Source organism: Juglans microcarpa x Juglans regia, chromosome 4D, assembly GCF_004785595.1.
Source record: "Juglans microcarpa x Juglans regia isolate MS1-56 chromosome 4D, Jm3101_v1.0, whole genome shotgun sequence".
Classification (NCBI taxonomy): Eukaryota; Viridiplantae; Streptophyta; class Magnoliopsida; order Fagales; family Juglandaceae; genus Juglans; species Juglans microcarpa x Juglans regia.
The window spans coordinates 14,734,218-14,762,196 of NC_054600.1; the positions used below are offsets into that span (position 1 = coordinate 14,734,218).

Below are 27,979 nucleotides of genomic sequence, written 5' to 3' on the forward strand. Positions count from 1 at the left end.
AGCGGTCAAAGTGAGCGAGCTACTCTGGACGGCAAAGTAGCCCGACTCAATGAGTCTTACAACAAGGTAAGTTGATAGACCATGCTTGCAAGTTGTAAAACTCAAAACTAAATTAAGGACTAAAAAATCATGTATCACAGAGTATTTGAATATTTGTGAAGAAAAACAACAATTTCATATGACCGCATTTTGGCAAACGTAGTCTCCTAAAACTTGTTTTGGAAATTGAGAAACTCCTATCTTGACTAAAGAAAAATTCTTCTCATCAGTCACTATTGTCTACCCCACGCCTCACACCTAATGAAAAAAAAAAAAAAATTATGTGTGGTGTGTGAAAGTGAATAATGACTGATGCATAGAATTCCTCTTGATTAAACTATCAGCTACAAGATCGTCTTCCCAAAATCTGTCTTGTAAACTAATGTGCAAAATATAACCAAAACGATGTACATAATCCCAATGATTATAAAATTTCATGGAGGTTTCTGACGCCGATTAAACCAGCTCACAATCAAGGAAGAATCAAATCAGTTATTGTCTTAGAAATACCGAGATACAATTAGAATTAATGACAATAATAGAAATCATGTAGCTTTTGCTTATAAATGCTCTAATGCCATCCATGCCTTCAACTAAGTTAGAAATCAAATATAAAATGGCTAGAATAAGTGTTCTTCAAAAGCTAAAGGTGAAACAGACTTGAAAGGAAGAGTAGACTTGATAAACCTTTGATTATAGAATACGACATACTACAGTTCCTTTCCACTATCAGATATATGGACCTGTGCAAGTTCCCAGAAAAGTAAAAGCTCTAACGTGGAATTGGTTAGCAAGAAAATAGCAGCTACTACATTTTGTATGATATTCAGTAAATATTAAGTTTAACTTCTCTAAGCGGAATCTCAATGACGTGATCTCAGAGCCCTCTAATGGTAGTAACAAAAGCAAGGATTTCTTCACAATCCATCACAGGCTGTTACAGGACTCTTCGAAGCTCATCTGCCATTCCTTGCAAGAGAATAGGTTTCCGGATCACTCCACTCATTCCCACCCGTATACATCTCTCCATCACATCTTCCTCGGCACTAGCCGTTAAGGCTATAATTGAAGGCCAATTCTGGCTGCGGAGTTTCCGTATTCTTAGTGCCACTTCAAAACCATCCATTTCAGGCATATGAAGATCCAAAAGAACAATTCGGAATGAGTTTTCTGCAGCACTAAGAGCACTCAGACATTCGAACCCAGATGAAACAGAAGTTACTTGACAACCTAGCTTCTCAAGCAACTTCTTGGTAACGATCCTATTTACACCATCGTCATCAGCTAGTATAACCCGAAGGCCTCTGAACTGTGAGTTGGACACCGGCTCAGCTGAACGTCCCTGGGCAAATATAGCTCTTCCAAAAGATGGTTGGGTATGGAACCTGAGGACAAGTGTCATACTTTGTGCAACACCCATCACATTCGGAGATATCCATATATTACCTTGCATCATCTGCAGATATTTTAAATTCAGAAGTTATTAGAAGGATTCTTAAACAACAAAGCTACAAATAATACTTGAAATACACAAACCAAAAGGGCAATTCCATCGCATCATAATTTTGAGACATGCAAACGTATAATGAGGTCATAGATGTTCATGAGCTAAAAGAATGTATAATGAGGTAAAACTTTTCTAATAACATATTAAATGTAAAAAATAGAAGAAAAAAAACTATCCTGTGATCAGCAACATGTAAGGCTTAACATGTGTTGCTGAAAAAAAAAACAACTATCTTTTTAAAGCAAATTCTCCAAAAACTCCTATTTTCCAACGTATTTTCAGAGTGCATTAGAATTTCAATGCCTTTAAATGGCATTTTAAATAAAAAGTATACAATAATATACACAAGGATCTTACAGGTGCTTCAGTTAATCACATTACACCAAAAAAGTATGCATTTCTTAGGACATACACATTTCATAAGAACCCTGACCAAATTCTGAAAACCCTAAATTCATGAACTATAATCTAACCAAAGATAATTTCTTATGTGAGGATCGACATGGGTCTTATAGCAGTAGCATGCCCTAAAGACGGGTGTGGGTGGAGATGGGGGGGGGGGGGGGGGGGGGGGGGGGGGGGGGGGGGGGGGTGCAAGAATGCCTGAAAGGAGTGGAGAGGCACGCAGGAGAGGCATTGTCACATAAAAAAATAACCTCACCCATCGGGGAAAGAAAAAAAAAAAAAAAAAAAACCCTCATATAACCATACATGCATACACTATTTCAATGCTGCCAGAACTCAGGAGAATAATTTTTTCCGCACTTGAAGTGTTTTTATAACTTCCTTCCATTGAAAACTTATCACCAGTAACTGTGAAGTTGAATTATAATAATAGCAAAATGGAGGCCTTTTCTTTTTCAGAAAAGTAAGAATAACTTCATTTAAAAATGTAAAAAGGTGTGCACTCAAATATGTAGGAATGACAAATCACAATGGTAGACTGTCCAGAGCAAACCATTCGTACAAAAATCTTGAAAATATATCTTATCCAAAATCTTGTCTTGTTGAAACTTTGATTATTTCTTTCATGCCAAAAAGTCAGTCCTCCATATCAAAAACTTTTATGGTGAGCATTCACCTCTTCTAACAAAGAAGAAATTCACCCCATGGACCCCCAAAAGAAAGAAGAAACAAAATGATGATAACGTTCACTAGTTTTTGCAAATGGACAACGAAATAAAAGGTAAGAAATTGTCTCACTGCTGAACTTTGTCCACTATAATAATGTTCCCTTTAATAAGGTCATCCGTCATCAACCTCTTTCCTAAACTGGCTTTCCAAACTGGAAAACCCCATGGTAACCTTAGCAACCCAGATAATATTCCAAGGGAAAATATTGAGGATTAAATACAAAAGCAGTCCTTAGGTTTTACACGATTAACTTTCTACTCATCAAATTTTCAATTTTATCCCTTCACTCCTTGAGTTTGTAATTTTTTTTCAATAACCCTCCATCAAATTCCATTGAGTAATTTAATGGAATCTCGCATGGGATACCAGATGGAAAAAAATTAATAACAGAATATAAAAATCTTTTGAGAAATAAAAAAATCATAAAACATACATCATTTAAAAAACTAAATATAAAAATAAATCAAAACCGTCATAATTAAATTTTGAAAATTGAATTTAGAAACAAAGAAAATTGAAGAGAAATAATATTCTTTAAATATAAAAAAATCAAGTTATTAAAAAAAGTTGGCATGAGTACTCATGCCATCCTGGATGAACGAAAGGCTGCCAGGGGCAACTGGAAGCACCCATGGTAAAATTGTTTTTCTTTTATCTTTATATATATATATATATATATATATATATATTTAATCTCTAGGTGTTGGCTCATGTGGTAAGGCCTTGGTCTTGGTAGTATGTTTCCTTTAGGTCCAACCGTCCAAGGCTTGAATCCTTGGGTGCAGCAAACAATTTCAAGGAGCCACATCCCATTGCTGAAAATTTTGATGATTTAGATGACTCATTTGATGGGGACACGTTACACGGGTTCAGGGCTTAACCAGATAAGAGACATGTTGCATTTGGACAGTCTTTGAGATTACTCGTTATAAAAAAATTATCTTTTTCTTTTTTTTTTTGGAATTTATAGACTTTTGGATATTAAAAACTACTTTTATCTTTCCTATTTACTATAATGATATGACTGATGTGGAAATGAAACTTCCATGTGTCAGCTTATCAAAAACTAACACGAATTATTGGCCATGTGGTACATTGTGAAGTTATAAACTTAATGGGTGATAGACAGGTTCAAAATTGCAAGTTTCATAAAACCCATGCATGAAATGTGGAAAAGGGAAAAGGGGAAACCAAGTTTCCAGGAACTGATTCAACAATTAACCCCTTTTTTCTCCATGTGTGGCACACCATTTTAAGTTTTCGATGGAGGGTTCTTATTGAAAAAATTAAAAATCAAAGGAGCAAAATGATAAGATTGAAAAAGCAGAGAAACAAGAACGTAATCGTGCAACATCCAAGGACTGTTTATATACTTGACCAAATAATAAAATAAACCCTCTCAAATCCTTAAAAAAGGATTGGCAACCAAAACATTGTTACGGCTTAACCTCCAAACATTCTTCTTAGTTTCAACAAAGGAATAGAGATTCTAATACAACTCAAGAAAGGATTCTAATTTTGTACCTTGAAGAATAGTCACAAATCAAGGATTCAAGCTTGAACCACTCCATCCAAAACGACCATTTAAGAATCTACTAGAGCACCCTTTCACTTAGTTCTAGAAATAAATGAGGAAAGAGGTATTCTAAGGCAACCTCACCACACTGCACTCCATGCCAAAATACCTCCCCACTGTCCAACCATTGATAATGTCCCCTAAGTCCCAAGACTTCATGCTTCACACCAATCAGACAACTCCAAAGCTTCTCCCCTTCTTTTCTATACCACCATACCCACTTTCCTAACATTGCTAAATTGAAGATGTTTTACGCCCTTCCGCCAATTTTAATGGGACTGCACCACATTCCAATCCACTAAATGGATTTTGAACTCATTACCAAAACCCACCTTATGAAAAATCTCTGTATAGCATCCTCAATCTATTAGCTACATGAGTAGGAATGGTAAAATGGAAAAGGAAGTAGAAGACTAGATAGTGTACCCATTAATAATAGTAATTCTTCCCCATTAGATAAGTGTAACATATAGGTTCAAATTTAGGGCTTGAAACTAATATTTTATATTTTTATATTTTTATTTATTATTTATTTTTAGTGTCTTCATTATTTTTATTATCATTTTAGGAAATATGCTAACAGATGGATTAAATTAGTGATTCCTTCCCTATCAGAACCTTCGTATGGTTTATCCATTAGGTTCCCATATTAGATTTGGTTCCTAGTTCAAGACTAACTCCAACTCAAACTCTTCAAAATCCTCTCAGAATCTGACTCCTCGTAGGAAAATGTTCCTAAAGTTTAGGCAATTTCGAATTATAGCCAATCTCCTAAAGATTCACGTTGCTTTCCTCCCGTCGCCTATAAGAAACCCACAAGCCTCTGAATTATACATACAAAAATCCCTGGAGAAAAACTCTTTCACGCAGAGAAAGAAACCTACTCCCGCAAGCACCACGTAGCCTCCCTCCCGGCAACCAATAGCCACCTCGACAGACCACCTCCCACACCACCACAGAAAACGCCGGCCAACCTATTCCCGCCGCACCCACTCCCTCAGGTAAGCCCTTGCCGTCACACGCAACCTTCCTCCCTCTCAATGATTAAGTTTTCAATTCCATCTCTCTCTAAACTCTCTCTTTTTCTCTCTCCCTCCCTCTCTCGGTGTCGCACCACCATAGAAATCTCCCAGTTGCATCGACGTCACGTCCAGCCACCCAGAGGCACTGTCGCACTCAGCCCCTCTCTCGGAAAGATTTCGCACGACTCCCTCCCACGTTCAAGAGCACTCTATGTTCGCCTGGTGCTTTCCAGAGGAAGTTTCTTCCTTTAATCTGGAATGGGCCCTTGGGCCTTAGGCCCATTCAGCCGAATGCCTCTTTAAAATTCTAAGTGGACTATTTTCCCAATTGACCTTGGGCCTTCCTATATTTTAATACAATTATTAAGTTATATTTTAAAGGATATGTTATGGGTTTTGAATAATATTAATATGTAGTAATTTTAATTGAATATGTATTATATTACCACTACAGTATGATTTTTAAGTAGTTAGAATGCTAGACTAGTTCACTAATAAATTAGTAACATCTAGTGCCTCGTATAGGTAACGCGCTACAAGTTGGAAATTAGGAAGCAGCGCTAAGAGGTAAATAGTATGATCATATAAATGCATGAGTACTGTGAATATTATTGTTATGTATGAAAATATGATGTGCTTATGATGGTTATCTACGCTACGCTAAGAGACAAGTCAAGATTATAATCCTTTCACGATCTTTGATGAAATATGAGATTATGCTTGAATGAATGAATTTGTTATTTGATTGATTGAATGTTACTAAAATCATATGAAAGCCATGAGATGTTCATGTAGTAATTCAAGTCAAGTATGTCATGTAATGGAATAGTCAGATTATGCAAGCCATGTCCATGTAATACTTAGATTATGTATGCCATATTCATATAGTACTTAGATCATGTATGCCATGTTCATGTAGTACTTAGATCATGTATGCCATGGAATGTCATAAAATGTTTAGAGTATGTTATGTCATGTTATGCTATGCCATGTATAAGAAAATGCCATGTTATGCTATGCCATGCTATACCATGTACAAGAATATGCTATGTTATGTCATGTTATGCTATGCCATGTACAAGAATATGCTATGTTAGAAATGTTCATGAAGCCTAATAAATTCTCATGAATTAAGAAAGATAAGAAATGTTACGGTGCCACGGACTCAAGCGTGGTTAACCACAAGTTAAGCGAAACACGGACCCAAGCGTGTTTCACTCCATGTTATGCAAGTTAAGTGAAACACGGTCCCAAACATGTTTCACTCCATGTTATGCAAGTTAGGTGAAACAAGGACACAAGCGTGTTTCACTCCATGTTATGCCAGTTAAGTGAAACACGGACTCAAGCGCGTTTCACTCCATGTAACGCCAGTTAAGTGAAACACGGACTCAAGTGTGTTTCATTCCATGATTAAGACAAGATAAACAAGATATTATGCATTCACCTTACATGTTTTCCATGATTATATATGCTTCTGCTCATGTTAATGATGAATACGTATGCTATATGAATCTGTGACGATATATGTATGTAAAGTCTTTCAGAAAGTCATGTTACGTGTATGATTGTAAATCTATGAAGCTGTATGTTTGTTATGAAGAGTCTTCAGAAATTAAGTCCATGCAGCTAAATTATATTTTACAGTATGATGTGCTACTTACTGAGTATTCAACTCATTTTTGTTTGTCTTTCGGTTTCTTCTATGTTTAATTCTCACAGATGGTGATTAATATGACACAGAGCTGGATGGCCAAGAGTAGATTTAGTACAAAGAATTAGGAAGGAATAAGTGATATTACACAAGAATTCAATCTTTTAATGTCATTCGTAGGATTAGTTTATGTTCTTTTACTTTACCTTCAGTTTTCGAGACAATTGTACTCAATTCAGTTTTAACATTTTAATGTTTTTCAATAAATGAGGTATTTCAGGATATGAATCTCTTTACCGGGCATTATGTTATGAATGTTAGTAACATCTCTATTCTTCGGGAACGGGGTGTTACAATAAGTATAATTTCTTCCAACTTGTCGAACTTATTTCCATTCTTTCCATCACATAGTGCCACACTGAATGAACCCTAAAACAAGATCCCAGTGGCAATCAAAGATAAGCCATTGGCAAACAATCCACCAAACACTTCAGGCAGTCCAAAAGATCAAGCTAACCACTAGTACCAACTCACTCTTACTCATATTAACCTTCAAAATCCAACAGAATAATTCCTATCTCTATTGATCAGGGTAGCATCGCCAACAAGGATAGTGCAAGTGGGAGATCAATATTGAACTACTAGTATTAGCTCCAACCTAGAAACTAGATAAATCCATTAGGCATGGTTATTAATAGTATCCTGCTAAGAAATTCCATAACCAAGGAGCAAACTGAGGTTGGAAGGTAATGATGCATATGGGTAGACGACATCGGAGGTCAAAGAAATCAATTGTCACCACCTTCAATCTAGATGATCTTGACATTCTGGACAATCAGCCTGGCCGCATCTCACAAATGACACCTGGTTTTCAATGTCTCTAGTCACTGGCACAACATGGATAACAGGGTAATGGCTGAAAGATGCACTCTCACAAGAAAAGTATTTAGTTTACATCTTGATCCATCTGACAAGCAACATCTTGCTTGGGTTTTTAAAGAGATTCTCATGAACTGTCTAAATTTTCACGTGTTATAGTCTCATTTCTCCTCTAAGAGTACATACTATGATTTGAAGCCACTAGCATTCAGCGAGACATAGGACACCATCCATTCCATTTTTGGCACCTAGGATGTAGGAAAAAATACTAAAAATCTTGGATTCTCACAAATAGGGAGACCAATTACACTGGTAACTTCAGCAGTGGATGTGGAAAGTGCAGAATGCTGACTAATGAGTTGGATTTTGACATTTTTTTGCATAACCTAAAGCTAGAACAGACTTGAAACATTTTGTCATCTATTTGGTTAATATGTCAAAAAATGAAAATAGCTATGACACCTCTGATCTGGAGTTACTGGTGAAACCAAATATGCATTGCAAATGCGTTAGCTAATCCATCATCAAGACAGCTCACGGAACACATCATTTGAAGAAACTTTTGTGATTTGAGTAGAAAAGTAGCAAGTTACCAAATTGGTTAGACTAAATACAACAATCAAAACTAGAAATGGTAAAAATCCATTTTTCGAGAAAGATTATGTGTCAACATTCCCATGGAAAGGAAACAGTTCACTGTATTTGATACCAATCCACCGTAAGTCAACATACTCTCTGTGAAAATTCAAAATAGGTACAGAATGCAATGAATTGAAAGAGGGCTCATTTTGCCAAGGGTAAAATCAATCACTTGCAAAATGAAATCAACAAAGCATAACAATAAAAGAGAAAACTGATTTATAGACAAAAGAATATTAGAAAATACCTGCACGAGCTTTTTACAGATGCTGAAGCTCAGGCCCTCCTTAACTTCATTGCTGATGTGCCTCCTACTAGCATGATTTACTGCTGAGATTGATCCATCTGACTGGGAGCTTTGCTCACTAATCCCAATGTCAAACTTTATGTAATGCTCATCTGGCATGCTTGATCTCCACACTCCCAACGGTTTATCATCCTTCCCATCAATACCACTCTCCCGAGAAACCCGAAATATGACAGTTCCCTGTCCATTATAGACATTCAATATATACCCAACCATGTACAAAATCACTTGAAAGGCCCTTCTCTCATCACCTATCACCTGATCAGGCAAAGAGATCTGAACATTAAAATCAAAACTAAAGCCTTTATACACACACAAGCACTTGGCAAGACAAGAAGCTTCCTTGATCATGGAATGTAGCCCAAAAGGCCGCATCTCTAATTGGAACCTTCCATTATCCTTTGTTGAAATCTCCATCACGTCATTTATCAAAGTCGAGAGAACATGGCCAATTTTCACCATTGTGTCAACGATAATCCTATGTTCGAAGCTCATATTCTCCTCTTGAAATATTGAAAGCAGGCCTAAAATTGAATGCATTGGCCTCCTCATTCCATGACTCATCACCTTCTGAAAGGAGTTTCTTGCCTGACTTGCCATCATTGCATTCTTCTTAGCTTGTTGTAATGCCCGATTTTTCTCACCCAGCTGCTCTCTCATTAGTTGAGACTCTTCAAGAACTGCAGCATGAGACAGAGCCACAGCCACCTGGTCAGCGACAACATCCACTATCTGCATTTCATGATAATTCCAAACTCTAGAGTTTGCAGCAGGAAAAACCAAAACCAGTATAGCATAGCAAGTGTCAACCAGCTCTGGTGTCCCCCCTTTGAAATTTGAAACTCGAAGCATTGGCATCCGAATTGCAGCCACAGCACCTGACTCAGAAGATCCACCACTGCTTGCAGCCCCTAGTGCTGACTCAGGCCTCAGAATCCTCACTCCCTTGCTCTCTCTTATCTCTAAGACATCTGGGTCATTAATTGGGAGAGAACGGTGGTAATTGTTTGAAGAACTTGTTTTCAATTCATGGGTCAGGTACATCTCTGTTCTGCTCTCATTAGGCATCCAAACCGCACAATTCTGCAAATCCAAAGTCTTGGAAAGCTCGACTAGTGTGGTATATAGTATAGTATGCTTATCAAGCGACTTTCGGATTTCTCTGGTCAGCATTCGTACATGCCAACTTGCTTCCTTCTGTTTCTTCATCATCCCAACCTCTTGATCTAACTCCAATACATTTTGCCTCAAGAATAGCTCCCTCACTTTGACTTTGAGAAGAAGAGGGATCAGAGTCAACAGGGTAATTGCAGTTGCACATGAAACCAAAGCTGTGAGGAATTTGGCAATGGTGAGGGACAGCATCAACTGGAATGAGTGTTGGCGATAATAAGTCCATCCATTGAGCAAATGAGTCAATCCACAAAGGACTATAAAGGCGATAAACTGAAGAAGTACCCATTTGAAAGGAACGTTCGAACAGCTAACAAAGTAAAGGAGCTCAATAGGGATCGAAAAATATGCAACTGCAATCAAGAAATCACTCACTTTCTGGCATTCTAAAATGCTCTGAATGCCCCAAAAGCCCTCATCGTCACAGTTACAATTAGTAAGGTCATTATCGATTGCAACAACAGATAGAACAAGATAAGCAATCACCAATCCAAAAGCTAATGCTCTTAACATTGCAGCCAAGTCGTTGCTTCTTCAATCAAATTTTCCACCAGTTCTCATTGCCGTAATCCCTAACTCACCGAACTGCAATATCATGCATTCAACTAAAGCCCTCGAACCCCAATTCTGAATTGTGATCTCCTATAGCAGAACTCCTCGAGGAAACACTCGCACAACCCGTATCACCGAAGCTCATCTGCCATAATTTCATCATCCAAAAATACTAAGCTAGTTTTGTCAAAAAGTTGAATATCTATCCAATAGATCCAAAGATATCAGGCATCCATTTATTCTGATCCTCTAGTTTCCCAGAACAAAATGAGTTTTCATATTTTCCTATCAGTTTATATTTCCTATTAGTTTGGTAATGAAAAAAAAAATGTCTACTTATGTCACTGATCCGCTAAAGAAGAATGCAGAAAAAGCAATGACTTCTACAACCCACATAACTAAAACAACCAATAGAGAGGAAAATACAAAGATCGCCCAACTTCAATCTTGAAAATACAAAGATCCCCAACTTCAATCTATCAAAACCATCTAAACAGAACAGAAAAAAATAGAGAAAAAATATCTCAAAGCACAATACCTCGGGCCACAGGAGGCAAAACCAACTTCAAACCTTACTCTTTTACCAAATCATATTCATAGTACGCAATTCTCACCACTTCCACTAACCAGTGGCCAATCTTCAACCCTCAGTTAACTGGCACAGAAAATGACCACCACGAAAACAAAGCAAAAATCCACCTAGAAATTACCTGGTTAAGTCAGATATTTCCTTGTACTTCCATTGAAGAAAAACCAAATGGAGAGATTTTTCATACATCATCTAGCAAACCCATGTCTCTCTCCTTGCATGTCTCTCTCACTTTGAAGCTTCCAAAGAAGTATTTGCAGCCGGGGGAGAGAGAGAGAGAGACAGAGCAACAAGGAGAACAATAAACGTCGAGAAAGCCGTATATTGAAAAGCTCGGAGAGAGAGAGAGAGAGAGAGACAGAGAGAGAAGTGGGAGTGGGACCCAGAGACTTTAACATGAAGAGAACCTAGACACTAACGATCTTTCACTTTTGCCTCCTCGGTCCGCATTCTCGAATCCCGTCAGACCCACAATGCATTTGTTTATTTTTGTTATATTATATTACTTCTCGCCCTTGTTCCATTCAGCATTTTTTCTCTATATTAATCGTCAGAAAGTGTTATTTTCTTTGGAAAACGAGTGTTATGGTGTGACCCGAGAGTAGCCATGTCATTATCTTTCTACCGTCGCGTCTTTTCAACGGGTGTCGTTTGTATTTACAATTTATTTTAATTTATTTCAATTCATTTTATTGTTATTTATTATTATTTAATAACTTTAATTTATAAATTTTATTATTGTTCACAACTCATCTTAATTCATTTCAATTCATCTTTGAATTCAAACAATATTTTAAGCTGCGTTTAGTTTTGAGATTAACTTAAATTTAACTAAATTTATTTTATTTTAAATTAAAAATATTTAAATTTTTAATTTTTAAATTATTAAATTTATTTTAATTCAAACTTTCTTTATATATGAAGCTCACAATTTTTTTAATTTAACACATCTTTATATGTGAAATTCACATTTTTTTAAATTTTTATAAAAATTATTAAACTCATCTTAATATCTAAATATATTTTAAATTTAATTTAGATGAATTTTATATAACTCTTTCTTTTATTTAATTCATTATTATTTAAATAAAAAATTGAATTCAACTCAATATAGTACAACGGAGCGTTAAATGGTTTAGATCAACACGACCACTGGCACTGGGCACTGGCCTTTTTTCTTTTTTTCAAAGGATTCTGAGTTCTGACACCCAAAACAAATTGGGAAGTGCTCTAATGGTCCGTTGAACGTCCAATACAATTTTTCATGTCGAATTGTGGTATTGAGTCATTGACGCTTACGAGGTACGGTTGTTGACTCACAAGTGATAAGGACGGTTAAAAGACTGTATTCCAGCGTGCATTGTACAGTATATCTCTATTTATGTATTTTTCCTTTAAATGCCAATCAAGTTGGAGCATAAAAAGATGTCAAAAAAAAAAGTGGGAGCATAAAAAAGTTTATTTTTAGATCCATGTACATCTTATTTATTAGTTAGAAAAGTTCTGAATCCAAAAAAAAATTCATAATTACTTCTGAAATTTTACAAGATTATCTTTTTCCCCCTTGAATTTTTAAATTTATCTTTATAATTCTAATCACATGTTGTGTAATCAACGTAAATCATGTTACATATAATCATAAAATGTACAAGCGTCACATAATCGTTTCAAGTTTGAAACTCCACATTCAGACTCTCAAGATTATTGGACTATAGAAAACTTTTTACCTTGTGCATCATTGAAATTAGTTGAGGCTCTTCCTGACACTTTATGCCTATAAAAAAAGAAAAAAAAAATAACTTAGCTTTTTATTTTTCTTTCTTCTTTTTCCGAAGATTTCACCAATTTGCTTATTCACGATACTTGGTTAGATAATGTAGTTGTACAGACTTTGTGCTGGGTCTGTAGATGTGTGCATTTACGTCCTTTCCTTTTCAAATTGGTAACTGAGGTTGTTACGTTTTTGTTTTTTACTTTTTTCTTTAAAAAAAAAAGATGAAAGCTCTCTCTTTAGCAAGAGTTCATTGTTCATGTTCTGGCAGCATCGCTTTAAATTCGGGTGAAGAAAATGAATGATGTTATGACCTCTCGATATAGCTTAAAAAGTTGTGTTTATTGGGATTAAAGAGGATTGATATGTCTGCATCACTTGAGAGAGAAGGGTTAGTAGGAATATTGCTTTGGCCTTGGGATTAAGCGTTTTAAAGCAAGTGTTAAGCTATAATATACTTCATCTTGTGACTTTTTCCTAAAAATATTCTGTATTGGATTAAGAGACTAACCTTAACCCGAATGGATAAAAAAAAATGTTTGGATAAAAATGAACGGAAAATGTTAAATGTACTTAAGAAAAACTTACAAAAAATTTACTTTTCCACGTGTCAGTTATTGATATGTTGAAAATCATAAAATTTGAATTTCAAAAGAAAACGAACAAAATAAATCTTATAAATAAAATTATAAGTAAAAAGTGTAAATACATAAAACACTACTCAAAAATGAACTTTGAGCGTATATTCCAAGACGCTTATCTCTAAAATGACAACCCTACCTCAATGTCAACATGCCAGGAAAGCAGTGCAAGCTTTTCTTCAAGGGTCTCATTCATGAATATTTGCTTGAATTCAATTCGCATTATCTAATAATCCATTTTTGATAGGGTTGGGAACGGAGTTTGGCTTCTACAAAAAAAAAAAATATAAAAAAAAAAAAAATCCATAGCAAATGGCCAAATAGTACTATTCTGAAAATATAAGTGCAATTGCATATAGCATACTACCTTATTTACCTTAGCGTAAACAAGGATTAGCCAGCTACCCATTATGAAATACACTTAAAAATAAATGCAATTATGCCTTGAGCAATGAAGACAGAAATATTTGATACGAAGTGCACAAGCATGCAATTTTCGGACAGGTGGAGCATACTATATAACAGCATCAGCTGATAGAGCTACGAGGTGCTGGGTACACATAATATTATACATCTATCTACCTCAAAACAGTGCCTTCCATCCACGAAAGTAACCCCTAATCTGGAAGTTACTCGTAATCCCCGTTTTCGGGAGATTGGTGTCCTCCGTGCCCTGTTCTTCCTGCAAAATGAAACCATTCTATTTCATTCCATGCGTGTGTTTGGTTGTTGTGTGTGTGATAGAGGGAAATGATACCTGTTAATTCATAAACAGCAGCACTTCTAGCATCAGGACCAACCCTCCAATCTGTGGGCCGCGAAGTTGTCATCTGCATGCCCTGAATCATGAAATGACTTCCTCCAATAGCTTGGGGCTCATCATTTCCCCTGACTGAATTTCTTCCAGAAGAGTCAATAGCTGAGCGAAATCCAATACTTGATACTGCTGCCCCACCAACTGGTGATGGCATTTTGCTAGCAGAAGTATCACCTTTTACCCCCGCATTGATATCCTTCTTGGTGTCAAACAGAAATGTACCAACAATAACCTGTGGATGAAATTAAAAAGTACGTCAAATAGCAGATCCAACCTGCTAACTAAAACAAACAGAACAAGGCCATGAACTTGGGGAAAGAATCTTCTAACGTCTGATACATGGCAATGAACCATTTCAAAAACTTGTCAACGTTCAAATCACCAAGATTGAGTGATGATGTCAGCTAACCCACCCCAATCATGCCCTACACACAGTGTGTGTGTGTGTGTGAGTATAGTACCTGTACTGGGCCTGCAGCCCGTAGTGGTCCTCCAACTCCTCCTCCAATAATTTGGCCATCTGTACTAGATAGACAAACACTCAACCCGCCAGTCCTCCCTCCAAGCTCAGTGCGCACATAAGATCCAGAGAGTGAAATAATCTCAAACCGACCCTAATATTGGGGTATTTTAGGAAACAATCATAAATTGACAGAGCAAGAGCCACACGTCAAACTATCAAATTCTCTAGTGGAACAAAGGAATGAACCAGATGAAAATGCATAATTGTAGGCAACTAACAAACTAGTACCGGACAAGAATATTACCCTCCGAGGCATTCAGGCATTAAAAAGAGAAAAAACTTCAAATCTCGTAAAAGCTGATATGATATGATTAACAGGATAATAAAGAGGTGTATTTTCTTTTTCTAAAATTTTATAATAAGGGTCTGTCTCCCAACCATTGACTGGGGTGACTCAGACATTCAACCAGCTGTTCTAGGCAACTGGAGCCAAATAATTGGAAGATTTCTCTTAGTAAAAGGCAGTCTAAGCAATTTTTCAAATTGTACCCATCCATATTAACAGACCAGCACCATTAGACCGACATTACAACCAGCAGTCAAATCATATAAGTTTCTCAAACAGCCCCAAGAATCATTTTAGGATCTTCATACCACTCATTTTCAGGATTTCATTTTCATTTTGCCTCACCAGATAGGCAGAAAGAAGAAAGGCATATTACTACATCATAGATAAGTCCAAATTAAAAAGAAAAAAACACCTGCTAAATCAAAACTACTTAGCATAAACACGATAAGAATAGACTGTAGGAATATTAACGCTACATAGAAAGGGGAAAATGCATTGTCTCCAAACAATGCATGTGCCTTCGTTTAAACAAGCACTTAAAAGTTTTTTTGATAAGTAACAAGCACTTTAAAAATAGAGGGGGGGAAATTTCAGCAAAATGCTGACAGGTTAAGCCTCATTTGAAATCCTATAAGAGGTAGAATTAAATGAAACTTTCTACGGGGATATTCAAGTGTAGATGGCCTACACTTTAGGCATCACATTCATCACTCCAATCAAAATATGTTTCGACAGCATTATAAAGCTTCACATCTTATAGTTTACATTTTAAGAAGTACCAATCTAGGACAACAATGTATTCTTAATGGCAAATAACTTTGTAGCATGGCATAGAATTAGTGTTAAATGTTATTATTGATCCTACATTCTCAATTCATATTTTAGGCCTTTTAGTTTGAAATGCATATGCCAAAAAAGCATGCGTACTCGTACAATTTTTCCTTGCGAAGCTAATAATTCTCAATTATCGACAAAGACCTTATTTTCAAAGAGTAATGCTAGATATAGCCGTGGAGTGCGCAAGCACCATGAAATCCTTTTGAAAAAGAGTGGGACCCACTATTAATAAATTAGTTTTTTTTTTTTTGTGGGTCCCGTATTTACTCAATTTTTTTCAAAAGGATTGCACGGCATTTGCACACTCACGACTGAAAATATCATTTCTCATTTTCAAAACTGAACTTGTTTAAATCAATCCATAAAGCTTAGACACAATTTTCTATCATAGTATCAGAGCCATTGGCTAACGCCAGGCTCGATCCTATGGAATATTTTACTTTTTTGTTCAATCCTTCCGCTAGCTTTATCTCTTTCATAGAATCTTCATCATTGTTCAACCATATTTTGTCTCAAATCAATGCTTTTGGAGTATCTTTATTGGCTATAACCCTCTTTTCATTGGGCTCTTTGTTAGCTCAATTGTTCTTTAAGGTCTATTGCAAGCATTGTTTGAAGCCCCAGACCCATTTTTGGCCTTCTATTTTTTGTCCTATAGTTGAGCAAGACCATCTTTAGCCCAGTTGACTCAATTTTTCGGCCTATTGTTAGCCCTTTGTTGGCTTTGGCCCATTATCTACCCATTGCTGGCGACATCTCCAAGTTTGATGTTCAAGCTGCGAGTAACTTCATCATCACCACTGCCACTTTCATCATCTCATCGGCAATCAACAAACGGGTATGAAGGCTACACTAAAATTTCAAACTCAAGATTTTAAAGTTTTTGAGGGAGGGTGTTAAGAGATAATAATCAAATCAAATTCTAATCAAATCAAATTCTTGATTTGATTATTATCTTGATTTGGTTTTCATAATTTTAGTTATTTCATTACTTTATTTTCATATAAAGAAGCTATTACTAACATCATTGTTTCCTTTCCTTTTATTAGAATAGCCCTCAACCCCACAATTCTCCAAGAGGAGCTAAACCCAAAGCCAAACCTCTAACCTTGAAAGGAGATGATCTTTTGGGTTGTAAGGCCAAAAGATATTCTTTCAAATTGATAAATGAAATACAGACAAAGCATATATGGATTATTGATTTTTTTTATAGGTAATCAAGAAGTTTTATTCAATATATGGATTATTGAAAAATAATTTCTAGGCAGAAAACATAGGTGTAGGTTAAATTAGCATCCTCTATTATTCATAAAATAGCTTTCTAGTGATTATTGACTAGTACATTTGATCTAGCCAAAAGACTGGGAAAGGCAAATTACAATTGCAAATTACTAAAAGGCTTGTCTTAGATTACACCTTTCGTGAGTTTGATTTCAAGGAACTCAAATACTAAGCTCCGAGTGAAATGAATCAACTTTAACCAACATATTAATTATTAATATAAAAAGGACCTAGCCTTAAAGTACAAATGGCATTCAAAACCTTCTTTGGATTCACTAAATTTTTTTGTCTCAACTTTTGAATAATTCTATCAAATTTTCATGAACTTATTCCATATCTTTATTCTACCTATTAAAAAATATATATCTATCTTGGCAAGAGTATGGCCAGCAATTTGATGTTGAAACTTAACATTACCATGATGAAAAGAGTAATTAACGAAATTCAGAAGGGAAGTTTACATGCCAATAAAGCATTCATATATACAAAATTAGTAGAATGTATAGTTGCTATGTAGAATAATATTGGAACCATACTCAGATATTGAGGACAACTTAGCAACTAAAAAGGTTAAAGCCTAGGGGTGCATCTATGTGACTTCTTCCCAATTGCAGCCCACCAAGAATCTAATGCTAGTTAGGGGCCAAGACAAAGTAGTGGCCAGCCATTTGCAATATGATGCTTTAAGTATATTGCCACCATGCAGATACAAACAATGTAATCATCAAATACTGATTCTATTGACCAGAAAAGAATAAGAATATTCTTTTAGCATCGAAATATACTTTATATATATATATATATATATATAATAGAAGATGTTTTCCAGCACAATATACCTCATTAAAAATAATTGACTGTAGGTAACTGGAAAACTATGTGGACTCGCATGAGTTGTAAAAATTAATCCCCGTGCCTTTTTTTGAGAATGGGCAATTTTGAAGTTGTTTACAGAAAGCAATTATAATTCGCGTTTAAAGCCCAAGAAAAAATTACAAACACGCCATATTTCACTACTAACTTGAATTTACCAGTCCAATTCTAATGGTCCAATAGAGCCATGATTTAATCAAGGCCAGGATCTGAGATAGCACACATAAGGAAAAACAATTCCTACATTTACTTACAAGCTCAAATTTTAGTTTGAGACTCTACTGATCTAATTCAACACCAAGCTCATTTTTCACACACAATCTTGTTGTGCCACCTACCGCAGAAGAAGCCCAACCATGTCTAACACTAAGTGTGTGTGTGTGTGTGTGTGTGTTTGTGTCAAATGAACTTTCAATTTTTTATTTTTTATTTTTTAATCACATCATGCCATATTAAAGCAAACAAAAAGTCACCATATAATGGGCTAACGACAACCAAACTCTGTTAAGGATACACAAGATTTTAAAACATTTATTCTTGATACTCGTAGAATTTTTTTCTCCCAAAATCTGCATTCTGGAAATTCCCATTTGATAAAATAAAAGCAATTTACCTCATACGCAATGTTGCCTCCAGAAGTTGCTGGCTGTCGAAGAGAAGCATTAGAGATCGAACCAGATGCAGATAAAATACATAGTTCACGCTTGCTTTGTTGCATGAACATCATAATTTTCTGGCCCACATCCTAGTGAATGCATCCATACTTTGTGTTAGGTTCAAATATATCATCCATCTTAACTAATAAAGTAAACAAATCAGTATCCAACAAGCAAGGTAAGGACAGCCACCAAGGATAGATATATATTGGATCGAAAGATGTAAGCACATGATAATCTCAAGAAAGAAAAATAAAAAGGTGGAAACCAAGCATGTTAACTTATTCATCATCTGCGAGGAGGAAGTCAACAAAAAGACTCCACATTCAACGAGGACATTTGCAGTTTTGAGATAGAAATGTCTAAAAACATATTCATCCATGAAATCAAACTCATTGGAGCCGCTACAAAGTATTTTCAGTTGGATCTGGCTTCAGTTGCTTTCATTTTCTATTGGTCCATGCATCAATGATGCTCATGAAAAAGGCAAAACAAGTGGGGCCCCACAATATCCAATTGTCCCCTGGAGGACAATGTAGATGCGTTCCAAATTATGCATGGCCCAAACAAAATTAAAGGAATTATTAGTTTAAAAGAATCGAAGCTGTACACTATTGAATGAATATGAGATAAATTTATTGTTAGAAAAAGAGACTTCAATATATTCAAATTAATTCCTTTTCATAGCTACTGAGTCATTCATTGGCAATATGGACTGAATATAGTATTCAATGCCCCTTGAAAAAAAAAATTTATTCCACAAGGCACTAGCTATCTCACAACGAAGAAAAATGTGGTCAACAAATTTCCAGGTCTTTATGCACATACAACACCAATCTGCCATGCTAATATGACGTTTCTTTAGACTATCCATGGTGAGGATACTCTCTAGGGAGGTTGTCTAAGCCAAAAAAAAAAAAACTGCTTTCTTGGTGCTTTAGTCCACTAAAGACTTCCATTGGAAGGGATCACTATAATAAGTGATAAAGACCATATAAAAAGATTGAACACTGAACTTCCCTTACTTGGGAGGGGCTTAAAGAATCTTATCAACACCTCCAAACGTAATCTAGTAGAGTATAAGAGATTGAAGAACTAAATGAAGGCATGGACTTGCTAGTCGTGAGCCAATCTAAAAAAACTAACCTTCCAATGAGTGCCATTGGAGAACTACAATAAATCAGCCACTGACCACTCTTGCACATGTGCAATACTATATACCTCTAGGAGAACTTCCTTGAGAACCCAGCACACTATAAATCGTGTTAAAATCTAGTCCCAGAGCCATCACCCACCTTAAGTCAAGTATTACCAGAAAAAATTCCATATACTTTCCTGATACTTTTACATAGCCCCACCCCATGCCAGCCATGTACCTCTTTTGTACACCATCCACGCCAAGCACAACCAAATTTAGAAGCTATTGTGGATTTCCACAACAACTACGGAGTCGATTGTAATATTTCTACTAATTGGATTAGCCACCCAATGGAAGAATCTTGTACTCTTACTGCCCTCCTCTAGCCACAAAGCCCTTGGCTAGTCTCCAACTCACCACCTCAAAAAGGATGATCCTTTCCAGCTCAGTCGAGACCTCAGGCCTTCTCAACCTCTCAAACTCGGATTAGGCTCTATCTTCTTCAATAATATCAAGCCTTGCAGCTCATCCACAAGGAGACGCATCATCTTCCCAACATGGCCAACCACCTCCTCATTCGATTTTCTAAGATCTAGCTTCAAGGCTTGCAGTTCACTGGCCATAACAAATCTAGGAGGTCCTTGAAATTCATATGACAACCACCATTGTTTCACCTTCTCAAGAACTCATTCAGATTTTACCCAAAACTTGAAGTGCAGTTTACTCCAAACGACATCCTCGAATCAAGCAATAATGGAAATGATCCAAGAGTGTTTATGGCATTAGGCCATGAGGGGAGAGGCATTGTAGAAAATAAATATGGTCATATGAGGGGATGATGGAGCACAAATGAGATTAGCACGTCTTTGGGGATGGGGGAGTGGAAAAGCATCAGGAAAGGATGGGACAATTTCTCTCCATGTAGTAGATTTGATGTGAGGGATGGGTCTAAGATTAGATTTTGGCATGATTTGTGATTCAGGCATTAGCCTTTGAAGACAACTTTCCCAGCATTGTTCAGAATCTCCTGCTGTAAAGAGGGGTTGGTAGCAGAAATTTTTACAAATCTCTAAAATATAGACACCAATGGAACATTACTTCCATTACAGATGTACTTAATTTTTTATCGCTGAAAGAGAAAAACAGTAAATCACATGTGGCATTGTTTACTGAACCTTCAGTAACTACCACAGAGATTCACCTAATTATGGCATCATTAGAGATACAAATAATTGGACATGGAGATGATATCTTCATTCTTTGGTTATTTTTACTCTACTAGGCTGAGAAGTGGTGTAGCAGATACATAATTCAGGTTCATTCCAAAATACAGACCTTAGTAGTCAACTCCGTTTGCTAAACTCTCTCCCCCAAGATGGCCCTTTGTTTCCTTGGAAGATTGTTTGGAGAAACAAGGCGGCGTCAAAGGATAGCATTCTTTGTTTTGGTTGGCAGCATTGGAGAAGCTCTTAACAGTGAGTAATTTGAGGAAGAGGAATGTTTTAGTAATAGGCTGCTACTGTATGTGTACGCAGGGTGAACAAAGCGTGGACCATTCTCTTCTTCATTGCATGTGGCTTGAGACATACACGCACCAAAGTTTCGTACTTTTAGATTGTGAAAGTCACACCTTAGTGGGTGATGGATTTGATAGCTTGTTGGAGAAGTTCCCTCACGAGCCCCAACAACTTGGAAGTGTTTGATTGTTCCATTATGTCTGATGTGGTGTATTTGGTGGCAAAGCAATGCTCATACATTCGAATGCTGTGAGGGCAGTGTTAGATTTAAGAGCCATTATGATTTATAAATAATTTTTAATTTTTTCAGGGATTAGTCGGGACTTTGTTTTTGGACACAGGGTGCCAATTAAAAAAAAAAAGATTTAAGAACCTTTATGTTCAATTCTTACGTTCCTCTAGCTTTCTAAAGTTCATACAATTGTGTTCTTTTTCTTTAGCCCGCTAGTTAGGTGTCTCCGACTATATAAATCCTCGTGTACTTGAGCTGTGGCACTTTGTGATTTAAATAAAATTAACTTACTCATAGAAAAAGACTTTAAGTACAAAAACAATCTGTGTTAGGTTTCTCCGTCAAAATTCCATTAATTGATCTCAAGGTAATGCTAACACACATGCCATGTGTCTGTTTTTGGACATGTGGCGTGCAACATGGATAACAAGATAACAAACTAAAAACAAATGCTTAAAAAATCAAGTTTTCATGATTTATAAATAAATATATAAATAAAAATATATATAAATAAATAAAATTCAAATAATATAAATAAAAATAAATGTCCAAAATAAATTTGAAAATAGTGTAAAACATAAAAAACATATAAAAGTAGATCTAAAACTCAAAAGAACATTAAACCAAAATAGAAAACCAATATAAACTAGAAAAAAGTAACAAAACACAAACATAGGCGTCACTTGGGTGACCAACCCAGGACCTGACTGGGTTTGTTGACCCTGGCAGACGCCTAGGTTAGTCCACCCAGAAATTGTAAAACTCAGGGAGCAAAACGATGAAATGGGAAATCTAATAACCAAAAAGATAATCATACAAAAATGCAGACTATTTTTATACCTATCCCAAAGAAGAAACGTCAATAAAAAGAATGACAATAACCCATTGATCAGGTCACAGAAATAAAAAAGCCATGAAAGGCCTATCAAGAATCAAAGAGATTTGGATACACAAACAGAGTTTAACCCATTAAAGATCACTTTCAGTGATCGACTTCTTTCACCGTAACCACCAAGGGTGGTGGTGGCTCAATGATCCTTGGGTTACTCCCAGATAGTTTCGCATGTATTAGGTCCATGGATTGCATCTGAATATGGATTCACCTTACACTATTGGTATTAGCTGCCTAAGGATTTATTGAATTCCCTAGTGGGGCTGGGGACTAAACTGTGGGGCTGGGGACTAAACTATGGCTCAAACTCAACTTAAGGGAGGGTTTGCAGCTTCCCGCTGCCTAGGCTCCTCCTGTTCGGTTCCCAATGAGTAAGATGTTATTACGGTCAAGCCTAGGTAGGAAGGCCACTTCAGGTTGCCCCCTCCTACCCTTTTTATTTTTAAAAAAAATACCTCTTTGGCTGTAATTTGTTGATCTAATATGTTTAGTTTTTAAAATTTACACTATCCATATTAAAAGGTGGTATTCTCTATCTATTCAACTTCTCATGAGTTAAAGAAATTCAAACTTCAAAGGAGACTTCATCATCATTATCTCTTCGATATTTTCTCTCCTTTACAATCATCTTAAGTAGTTTCTTCCAACCGTACTTTTTAACCGTAATGTATTATAATATTCTCATATAATCTGAACGCATTATGTAGATATCCTTACCAGCACAAAAGACACTACCAATATTACTGTTACATCTCCAACCCGCTCAATACGTTGATATTATGGGGCAGAACCACTGTTTGTTACTCATCACCATCTTCATATTTTCCTAAAACACTCCAGACTTCTTACATGGAGTTATCATGATCAATGAAGCTCATCAACTTATCCTCATAGTGGTATCACCGCACAGCTACTATATTGCAGATCTCATATGGCTCAGCCGGGAGCAGGTAGCTAGCCCTTGTGGTGCCCAAATCCAAAACTTGCCTCCTTTACAGAGGTTGGGACTTCTACAGAGGATTGTCTCACAAAAACACATGGGAGTGGAACACCAGTTTGACCAAGTCCACCATGAGACAAGCATAGGCAGTCAGGTAAACCGTATGACAAAGAACCCACATTCTACGTAAAAAACATTTGCATGATGAATTCAGGTAGAATCCAATGGTTGCAGGCAGTGATCAGCCTGAATATCATCTACAGTGGTAGAAGTTTGCAGATCTCTGTTAACAACAATTCCCAGTAAGTAGGGCTGGACCTCCAAGAGTTGTTGGGCACAAAACTAAAACCCTAAAGGAAAAACAAAGAAAATTGAGAAAATACTCGAATAACTGTCATCAGATGTGGCCTCCAAGTTACTAACTTTCCCGACTTCAGAGTTTAGAAGCACAAAATTTCACCCTTAGATAAAACCATAAACCAAAAAAGGAAAGCAACCTAAAAGATCAAACCACTCCAACAGCTAGAAAGGGAAAATGAATTACAGAAAGTAAATAATAAGGCATAAATCAAAATTAAACCTTACTAAGATTATTTGAGTATTACTTGCATGTGCACATCTTCAAGAATGTATTGCATGCATGTTTGTACATCAAAAAAGAAAAAAACAATAAAAGTCTTCAAGTCAAACAGAAAATTTATACCTCACCAGCAGCTACAGTAATGATATGTGGCGTAAAACCTTGCCCTGCATTGCCTGCATCAATCAGTTGGAAGTAGGTGCATCTCATAAGTATTGTAAAGTTTACCTAATGCTCACAAATCAATAAAAATAAATATAAAAAAACATAATAGGTAAAACAATAAATTTTGAAAGCTTATGATGCTTCAGGCATTTGATACTATTTGACAAGGTTTCTATAGGACCTGAGGATTCTATCAATCGAAATCGAAGAAAAACTTAGGGGAAAAAAGTAAAAAGACGAGGAACAAAATGATCAATTCAAAAGCATCCGGCCTCCAAATGCCTAAGAAAATGTGTAATTGTCACTATGAATAAGCCATAATGCATCTACTAGCTTAAATAGAGAAGAATTGGATACAAATGAAACGCTACATACCTGACAAAATCAAACAGGAATGAAAATCATGGTATAATTAATACAACATTGCCTAACTAAATGGGATTTCTATATGATAGTTCAAGCATTTTGTAAGATTTATTAGGGTAGTTCAATCATTTTACAAAGTCAGGGTACAAGGGGTGTTAGATTTTATTAAAACGATAATATTATTACGGGTATTTTAAATAATAATGCAATATTTCATTTTTCTTACATGTTTAAATAAAATATTGTGCATTGATGGAGAATGTCAACTCATTGAAATATATGAAGAAGGAAACAATTAGACAGCATTTGTTACGTAATAAAAAACTAATCGTTAGACAGCATTTGTTATGAAACATAAAACTAGCCATTGGACAGCATTTTTTACGTAACAAGAAAACTAGCCGTTTCCTCGCCGCTGGAATGCATCTTCTAAAAAATATCTCTCTATCTTGTAATTCTAAAAAAATGGTGTTTGAGTTTTTCTATAAAAGTGCTACTGTAGAACAACAAGATTATTTTTTGATAGAGGGCTTCATCCTAGGAACAATTTTATCAATACTCTATAGCGCGTTGAAAGGGGACAAAATATGTTCTAAAGAAATCACCATTATGATCGAGCCTTAGAGTCCAGATCTTTATTTTCTGCCTTCGTGAATCCATTATTTTCATTATAATTTTCTAACAATTTTAGAACATATTTTGTATCATGGAGACGATGCAGTCCATCCAAGTGAAGAACCAAGACTTCGTTTGTCTTGATCGTTTCAATGGTCAGAATTTCATTCACTAGCAGCAAAAAAGATGATGTTCTTCCTTACCACTTTGAAGATCGCATACATTTTGGAAGATGACTTGGAGGCGATTCCCGATCCTACTTCAGAAGAAAGTGCCGAGTTGAAGGAGAAGCGCAGGAAGCAGAAAGAGGACGACTTTCTATACAAAGGTCACATCCTCAATGCATTGTCCAATTCAATATATGATGTCTATCGGTCTGCTCCTTCGGCAACAAATTTATGGAAGAGTTTGGAAACAAATATAAAATCGAGGAAGCAGGTATTGAAATGTCCATTATTTTAAATTTTATGGATTTTAAGATGACTAACGATAAGCCAATTTTAACCCAAGCATATGAATTATTGCTTATCGTTGGTGATCTTAAATCGATGGGAATTGATATTGCTGAAAATTTCTTGGTGGGAGCAATTGTTAATAAATATCCCTCGACATGGAATGATTACAAGAGGAAGCTTAAGCATGATGATAGAAAATTTCTTTAGAAAATATTCTTTACTAGCAATCCAAGTAAAGAGCATTGAGATGCAATTTCTCGAGTTCTGAAATACTTGAAAGGGATTATGAATTATGGTCTATACTACTGTGATACCCCATATGATAAGGATAGATTATAAGGATAAGGGTGAATGGTGTATGAGATCCCACATTGCTTAAGAATGAGAAGTTCTTGCTCTTTATAAGGTTCCAATAGGACTCCAATTGTATCATTAACAAGTCCTTTTAGAGTATAGGCATGTGGTGTGGGCCTTTCATTGGGAAGTTACAAATGGTATTAGAGCTTATTCCCACCAGAAATGTGGAACTTGAGCCGTGCCACCTATGATGGACTGATCTGATGAGGACGTCAAGAATTTAAGGGGGAAAAATTGTGACACCCCACATGATAAGGATAGATTACAAGGACACGAGTAGGCAATGTATGGGATCCCACATTGTTTGGGAAGGAGTTCTTGCTCTTTATAAGGTTCCAATGAGACGCCAATTATATCATTGACTACTCTTTTTGGAGTATAGATCATGTGGTTTGAGCCTTTCATTAGGGCATTACAACTACCAAAAGGAACCTGTTGTATTAGAAGTATACAGTGATGCAACTTATAAAAAAAAAAAGAAGTATACAGTGATGCAAGATGGAATAGTGTAGAATCAAATTCAAAGTCTACAAGTGGGTGGGTTTTTACGTTAGGAGGAGCTACGACCTCATGGGATCTAAGTTTATTGCTTTGGCAACTGCATGTAAAGAAGTGGAATGGCTTAGGAATTTGTTGGTAGACATACAAATTTGGACCAATAAAATTTTGTTTACCGATAAAAAAAAAAACAAATTTGGACTAAATCATTTCCTATAGTAACGATACATTGTGATAGTGAAGCAACCTTGCGAGTAGCTACAAGCAAGACGTATAACGATAAATCAAGACATATTAGTTTGAGGCACAATTATGTGCGTGAATTACTCAATAATGCATTGATTACTGTTAAATATGTTAAATCTATTTAGAACTTTGGGTTCCATTATTTTCATCATAATTTCCTAACAAGGGGTACTTTCCAGGATTAGTAGGTTGATTGGTTGATTCAAAACTTCAAGTATATGTGTTTTCAAGCAAGACGTTAATCCTTCCAAATTTAAAGTTCAAGCAAATGGGTGATAATTTTGGGGGAAAGGCAATTGAATTTAAATATATAATCCTGATTAAAGCATCAAAATCCAAATAGTAGTCATGAAAACCCACCAACAGCACCCATATATCAAACAATCAAGAAAGAAACCCAATTCAATAAATTTGCAAAAGGAACCCACACAGAAACGAGGAATTGAAGCAGAACCAGGAGAAGGAACAGAAAGGGTAATGGAGAAAGACCCACCGGGAGCGACGAGATGAGATTTCTTGGAGGAAGCAGAGGTGGCGTCCTTCTTGTCCTTGGAAGAGTGGGAGTGAGACGACGTCGTTTGCTGCTGAGCGGCGGCCTTCTTGGCGGCAAGGGCTTGTTCCGGAGTGCCGTACTTCCTAGGCCTCCCTCGCTTCCTCTTAGCCGTGGGCGTGCCCTCCAGCGGCGAAGACGTCGTGGTAGTCGTCGTCGTCACCGCGGAAGAAGGCACCGAGGACGGGTGAGAGTAGAGCATGTGGAGCCCGCCACCTTCTGCAGGTGGCATGAGCCCATTGGTCGGTGAGACAGCGGCGTTGGTCGTAGTGGTGATGGGGTTCTGGTGGTGGTGGTGGCGGAAGTAGGAGCTGAGTTGGCTCTCACTGGGTTCCATTTTAGGGGAGAGACAGAGAGAGAGAGAGAGTGTGTGGAATGAGATTTTTTTATTTTTTTTTTCTTTTAATTTTTCAGGAAAGGAATTGATTTTTTTTTGTTTTGAATAAAAGAAAAGAAGAAGAATTGTGTGTTCTCAACCGCTCGATTGGATTTTTTTTTTTTTTTTTTTATGATTTGACTCCATTTTTCGCATCCAATTAGCCTTACCTCCATTTCCTATATTTGTTTTAGGTTTTTTAATTTTTTAATTTTTAAATATTAAAATAATACAAATGATATTTTTAAATCGTTAAATATTAAAATAGTACATTTGTATAAAAAACCAGAGGC

At 36.2% G+C, this 27,979-nt stretch overlaps 2 protein-coding genes across 2 annotated transcripts; both read right to left on the reverse strand.

Moving 5' to 3' along the window:
- Nucleotides 1-699: 699 nt before the first annotated feature.
- LOC121259672 (protein EIN4) lies at nucleotides 700-11,518 on the reverse strand. Its single transcript, XM_041161350.1, has 3 exons — nucleotides 11,193-11,518; nucleotides 8,698-10,627; nucleotides 700-1,495 (listed from the first exon to the last, which is right to left on the reverse strand). The coding sequence occupies exons 2-3, from the start codon at nucleotides 10,441-10,443 to the stop codon at nucleotides 977-979; spliced, it is 2,265 nt and encodes a 754-aa protein (XP_041017284.1). The 5' UTR covers nucleotides 10,444-10,627; nucleotides 11,193-11,518; the 3' UTR covers nucleotides 700-976.
- Nucleotides 11,519-13,927: 2,409 nt separating this feature from the next.
- LOC121259832 (AT-hook motif nuclear-localized protein 14) lies at nucleotides 13,928-27,718 on the reverse strand. Its single transcript, XM_041161612.1, has 6 exons — nucleotides 27,254-27,718; nucleotides 24,182-24,234; nucleotides 18,717-18,848; nucleotides 14,762-14,914; nucleotides 14,241-14,532; nucleotides 13,928-14,165 (listed from the first exon to the last, which is right to left on the reverse strand). Exons 1-6 carry the CDS (start codon nucleotides 27,645-27,647, stop codon nucleotides 14,113-14,115), a joined length of 1,077 nt encoding a protein of 358 aa, XP_041017546.1. The 5' UTR covers nucleotides 27,648-27,718; the 3' UTR covers nucleotides 13,928-14,112.
- Nucleotides 27,719-27,979: the final 261 nt, after the last annotated feature.

Bases quoted from the DNA above. Each gene is read 5' to 3' on its own strand.
- LOC121259672 (XM_041161350.1), bottom strand. From the start codon at position 10,443: ATGTTAAGAGCATTAGCTTTTGGATTGGTGATTGCTTATCTTGTTCTA. The intron at 1,496-8,697 runs GTATTTTCTAAT...AAATATCTGCAG, and splicing joins TCTGTAAAAAGCTCGTGCAG to ATGATGCAAGGTAATATATG.
- LOC121259832 (XM_041161612.1), bottom strand. From the start codon at position 27,647: ATGGAACCCAGTGAGAGCCAACTCAGCTCCTACTTCCGCCACCACCAC. The intron at 18,849-24,181 runs GTATAAATTTTC...TGCATTCACTAG, and splicing joins TTACTGTAGCTGCTGGTGAG to GATGTGGGCCAGAAAATTAT. The intron at 14,166-14,240 runs GTATCATTTCCC...TTCATTTTGCAG, and splicing joins TGCTGTTTATGAATTAACAG to GAAGAACAGGGCACGGAGGA.